The sequence below is a fragment of the Cyanistes caeruleus genome, chromosome 24, assembly GCF_971803275.1.
Source record: "Cyanistes caeruleus chromosome 24, bCyaCae1.hap1.1, whole genome shotgun sequence".
Taxonomy (NCBI): Eukaryota; Metazoa; Chordata; class Aves; order Passeriformes; family Paridae; genus Cyanistes; species Cyanistes caeruleus.
The window spans coordinates 4,825,131-4,831,130 of NC_141724.1; the positions used below are offsets into that span (position 1 = coordinate 4,825,131).

General features: G+C 59.8%; 1 protein-coding gene across 2 annotated transcripts in view; it reads right to left on the minus strand.

Moving 5' to 3' along the window:
• AHCYL1 (adenosylhomocysteinase like 1) overlaps nt 1–5,741 on the minus strand; it is a 29,024-nt gene extending 23,283 nt beyond the window's left edge. The window contains exon 1 of one of the 2 annotated variants that reach the window (XM_086861526.1): nt 5,347–5,741. In XM_086861526.1, the coding sequence (XP_086717652.1) occupies nt 5,347–5,451 (105 nt within the window). In that variant the 5' untranslated portion in view covers nt 5,452–5,741. Of the gene's footprint in view, nt 1–1,503; nt 1,863–5,346 lie in introns of those variants that run through there. The other variant, XM_023942332.2, reaches the window with a different exon arrangement.
• Between the last annotated feature and the right edge of the window lie 259 nt (nt 5,742–6,000).

The window sequence follows — 6,000 nt, forward strand, 5'->3', positions numbered from 1 at the left end:
TCCAGCAGGGAGCACAGGAACCCACTCCAACATTTGCACAGGCTGGAAAGCACGGAGAAAACTGTTCCCAAAGAAAGCATTGTGGTAGGCCAGTCCCCAGCAGAAGATAACCTGACATTTTGGGGAAGGTCAAAACAAAACACTGTGCTCCTGCCTCCAGCACTCCTCCCATGCTCCAGACCTGGCTGCTCACATGGGATGGGGGCTCCCAGGATGCGTGATCTCCACCCCCACACCATCAAAAACTGACAAGAGATGCTTATGAAGCCTGGGAAGGCTGAATATCCAACTCTTTTCTCATCCCCAAAGGGCTGACATAAGAGTGGAAATCCAACCTCCTTCAGGGATGCAGGAGGAAAAGGGGGAAGCAAAAGCCACAGGCTCTCGCACATCATTTTGAAAACTGTTTGTGCCCATCAAGCCCCCAAAACCTCCTTTTCCCTCTCTCTGGTTCAATAATTCAATTAAGTGTCTTCTGGCCTTGCCCAGTGCTGGGGCACTGGAACAAGCCTCCCCTCTGGACATCAGAGAGACCCTCCAAAACACCAAAACAATGGGAAGATCCCAAGAGCAACTTGGAAAAAAATTAGGATTCTATCATTTAACACAGCACCAGGAGTGACCTGACTGCCCCAAGCCCCATTAATTCATTTCCACTCCAAACACCCCTGTGCTTTTTTTTCCCCACTTATTAGGGTTTTCCTCCATCCCCAGGAAGGCCAGACTCATCTCAGGATGTCATCAGGACATCCATACAGAGGATGATGAGCTGTTCAACTCATCCCAGCCCAGACACCTCATTATGAGAAGGAAAAACTGCTGTAACAGAGCAAGGAACCAGAGAAATGAAGATCTGGGTAAAGGAATGAGGAGAGCCAGGTGCACAGTGCCTGCAGAACAGCAGGACAGGAGGTGGTAGCCATGGCCCCAGACAGGCTCACAAAGGCACAGAGGATTTATGAGCAGCCAGTCTAAGGAATTAAATTAAAGGGACAGGAAAAAGGAATGGCTACAGGAGCTCTGTCAGGACAAACAAGGGCAGTCTCGTCCCCCTAACAGCCCAAAGGGGAAGGTAGTTTATTATCACCTGGCCTGGCAGAGCTGCAGGGACCTGGGTTAAGTCACGACAGAGCAAAGTGGGGCAGGAATGGATCTTTGGGAACGGGCTGTGCAGGGCAGGGATGCAGCCGGCTGCAGCAAGGTCAGCAGTGCGCAGGCCACTGCAGACAGCAACTGCAGGAACGATGCTCTGGAGAGGACACCCAGCCCTCCCTGGGGGCCTGCAGCTCCCCACAGGCTCCATCCCCCCCTTCCCAGCTTTTCCCTGCTCCATCTCTGCCACCCCCACACCAGCCAGCAGCCGGCTCGCAGGCACTGCAAAGCTGCAGCGCTGTGCATTAGCATTCCCTGCCACAGCCTGAGTGCTCCCGCTGGAGCCGCCATCCGCAGGGGCACAGCACCGCCCCAACGCACCCACACCGGCTCCACGGGCACCCAACTCACCTCCCCAGAACCAAACTGGAGCCTTCAACCCATCTCAGAGCCCGGGAATGCCGCAGGAGAAAGATCTGTCTGCAGTGTCCATCTGCCTGCCAGCACCCAGGTGTGGAGCCCAGCAGACAGCGATGCCAGCAGGACAAGGACACAGCGGGGTGAGGTGACAGACAGGGACAGCACGGGCCAAGCCCCCTGCCCTGCCGCAGGCACGGTGCCGCTCACTCGCCGTGTCCTTCCCACTCAGGGCACCCCCAGCTCGCCTCAGCTGGGAGTTTAAGGCTCCACCGACCGGCTGACGTGGATTGGGAAAGCGACTGCTGCCAAGGGCACCTGCAGTCTCCAGGGAGGCAGGAGAGCAGATGCCCAGACGCAGCAGTGATGGCACACAGGGATCTGGAGGAGCACAACCAGCCCTTGAGCTCTGCCATTATCACCTCCACATCCGTGTTCACTAAACCTGGGTAAACCACCAGCCCCAGCATTCCCAATCTTCCCCAGCAACACCACAGCAGTGGCTGGAGAAGGTGCAAACTCAGCATCGCTCACCTCTGCCTGCAAACCACCCCTGGCCAAAGAACCACCTCACTCAGACCAAACTGGGGTCATGATGCTGACAAACAAGTCCCCACAAACTGCGGTGAAAAGGGAGCTCTGGCACAGCCAGGATATCCCAGCTTTTTGAGGGAAAACATCCCCATTCCTCCTTTCACCTCCACTGAGTCAGCTCCTACTTCAGCCTGCAGTTGATTGTATTTAATCTCTTAATCTCTTACCTCCTGCTTGTTTCACTTTTTCACCTTAAACAAGTCCCTGACAAGAGGAAACAGCAATGCCAGGGGCTGACTCCCAGCTCCAGGTGAGCCAAACAAGGTGACACCAACTTCTCCACAGCACCCACAGGGCCAACGTGCTTCCAGTTGCACCCAAGATGCTCCTGCAGGTCCTGGGCTGGATGCTGGTGGGCTCACACTGGCACTTTCCTCAAGTTCTAGCACAAGTTAAGGCTCCTCTGAAAAGCCATTCACAGAGAGAGACGGAGCCTGCGCTGAGCCTGGCCACATTCCCACCCTCCCCATCTCCAAATGCCACACACAAACTGCATCAGCAAAGTTCAAGGAGCCCAAAAACCCAGGAGGGACGTGCATCAGCAGCACAACATGATCCTGCCCACCTCCATGCTGGTAAATCATCTCTCTCCACCATCTCTGCTGGCCGCTGACCATGCCAGGAGCTCCAGGGCAGCTGGCACAAAAGTCACGTCAACTTGCAGAGAATCACAAGAACATTTTAATGGTTTAATTGCAATCCTGTTCTGAGGCATCAGAGCTGGGGGCACTCAACAGCTTATCTCAGGAGAGCAATTCTCCCTTCCTTGGTCTTTCATCCTCCTGCCAAGGCCTCTGCCATTCCCCAGCATTATTTGCAGGAACTAGCCAGGCAAGGAAAACAGGAGCCCGGAGCAATTTGTTCCCTGAGCTCAGCTCAGCTCCCGCGCTCCCCATCTCTGATGTTATCAGCCTCAAATGTCGTGTGTCCCTCTGGGCACCTTCAATATCCTCACCCAGCCAGGAAAAGCTGCAGCAGCCACTGAGTCCAACCAGGGCTCCTCACGCTGCACAACCAGCCATGTCTGCAGCATTAAATTCTGGGTATACAACATCTCATCTCCCTGAGAGGCTGGCAAACTTGCCTCTGAGGACGCTCGATGGATTCCTTTTTACCACAGGTATTTTGGTTCCATGGGATGCTCTGGGATTAGCAGTCTGCTGTCCCCTTGGAGCAGTCGGCTGCAGCCTTGTGCTGTTCACTCTGACAGAGATGATGGTTATGAAAAGGTAAAAACAATCCCTGAGTTAGAGCTGTGCTGAGCCACTGCTGGAAGAGGCAGATCCCAGCCCCACATTCCTCTGCTCCTTCCTCCAGGCTATGTCCACAGCCCAGACAAACAGGGCCTAGTCTCCAACCCCTGCTCCCTGGGAGAGAAGACACCTCAAATCCAGCTGACCTTCTCCAAGGGTCTGATGCTGCCCAGTCCCACCCAGAGCAGGCCAGAGCAGGCGCGAGAGATTCCCCTGGCAATGAGGATGTTCCCATTCTCTGTGACTGCTCTGCCTTTGCATCCACCACTTCCAGGCGGCTGCAGCCCCGAGGGGAACACAGTGTTCAGCTGCACAGATCTGTGCAGTGCTTGGAACATGGATCTGCCTCCCTGACAGGGCTGAAACTTCAGCACTGAGCCCAGAGCACAGTTCCTCTGGGGGAACTGTGGGGTCCTGCACTCTGCTACAGTGGCAAGAGCAGTGCTCGCCCACCCTCGGTGCCATCGAGCACCCCACAGGGTTGTGGGAGCAGCACTGGGAGACCTCAGAGCTCCTGTGAGGCCTTCAAGGATGGAGGGATACTGAGGTGACTTGGCAGCCTCTTCCTGAGCCCAAATGTGCTCCCACCCACACCTCCAACAGCACCCCTGTCCCAAAAAACTCAACACTCTGAAATCTCCTGGCCACCCTTCTGAGTGACCCACAGCTGGATTCCAGCTTGCTGCTTCTGGCTCTTCCCATATAACACATCCCCCCTGCTTTGTCCCCAGCACAAAGCCCTGTCACCTCACAGTCCCACACAAGGGCTGCACCCTGCCTGTCCCCTTCCTGGGGACACCCTGTCCCCCTGCACTCCTATGCCACCGCCGAGGTCCCTGCTCTGGCCCCAGCCCCCCGGAACCTGCTCTCCCCCCAGCGTGGGCCAGGGTTGTACCCCAGTACAGACCCCTCTGTCCCCAGTACTTGACCCTTCTCTCCCACCCCAAACTGGGCCAGCAGCCCCTGGCTCATACCTGCCACCCCCAGACCGGACCAGCTCCTCTTCTGTTCCAATCTCCCTCTCCACCCACTGAATGGGGACAAGCCCCACTTCCCAAACTGGACCAGTTCGAGCTTTCCCAGCACAAACCCCCATCTGTGGGGCTGCTCTTCCCAGAGCCGGGTCACGGTGCCCCTCTCCACCGCCGAGGGCTGCTCCCGCCCCGAACCAGAGACTGCATCCCCTACCCCAACCGGGACTGCATCCCCCAACCCGAACCAGAGACTGCATCCCCCAGCCCAACCGGGGCTGCATCCCTCACCCGAACCAGAGACTGCATCCCCCACCCCAACCGGGACTGCATCCCCCACCCCAACCGGGGCTGCATCCCCCACCCGAACCGGGGCTGCATCCCCCACCCCAACCGGGGCTGCATCCCCCACCCCAACCGGGGCTCCATCCCCCACCCCAACCGGGGCTCCATCCCCCAGCCGAAGCGGGGCTCCATCCCCCACCCGAACCGGGGCTGCATCCCCCAACCCAACCGGGGCTGCATCCCCCACCCCAACCGGGGCTGCACCCCCCAGCCGAAGCGGGGCTCCATCCCCCAGCCCAACCGGGACTGCATCCCCCACCCCAACCGGGGCTGCATCCCCCACCCCAACCGGGGCTGCATCCCCCACCCCAACCGGGGCTGCATCCCCCAGCCCAAGCGGGGCTCCATCCCCCAGCCCAAGCGGGGCTCCATCCCCCACCCGAACCGGGGCTCCATCCCCCACCCGAACCGGGGCTCCATCCCCCAGCCCAAGCGGGGCTGCATCCCCCACCCGAACCAGAGACTGCATCCCCCAACCCAACCGGGGCTCCATCCCCCAGCCGAAGCGGGGCTGCTCCTGCCGCCCCCAGCCCGGGGACTCGCAGCCCCGCAAGCGGCAGCGGCTCCCCCTGAAGCCGCTCCCCCCACAGCCGAGGCTTCTCCCTCCCGCCCCGCTGCTGCCCCGAAGCAGGCTGTGATCCCGGCACCGAGCCGGCCCCCGCCGGCCCCGCTACCTTCTTGGGGGCCTTGGTGACGGTGGCCATGAAGGAATATTTCTCGGCGTCCTCCACCTCCTTGGCCTGCTTCTCCTCGCCGCCGGCGGGCTCCGGCACCGACATGCTGATGCGGCGGGGAACGCGGGGCGGGCCGCGGCCGCCGGCGGGACGAAACGGGACAGGGTAGGGCGGGGAGAACAGGGAGGAACACTCCGGGCGGGTTCGGCCCGGTTCGGCTCGGTTCGGCTCGGTTCGGCCCGGTTCGGCCCGGTCGCTCCCTCCCGCTCGCTGCGGTGCCGCCGGCCCGGAGGCTACGCCGGCTCTGGAGCCGCCGCGCCAGGGGCGGGGCCTAGGACGTCACTGCTGCGTGACGTCACCGCGCACCCGCCGGGCAGCTGAGGCCGCGCGGCGCCGCCGGGGGGAGCGGGCGAGGGGCAGAGCGCCCCCTGGCGGACAAGGGGGGAGGGCGCTGAGGGGGCGGGAACGGGGCGAGGCCACTGAGGGGGCGTGTCCGTCATATGGGCGTGTCCATAACCTGGGGGCGTGGTCAGAGAGGGGCGTGGCCAGGAGCCTCAGCGCGCGCCAAATCCCAATTAACTAAAATAATTACATACGTTTTAAAAAATTATATATAATTTTTATATATTAATTCACATGTATATATTAAATTAA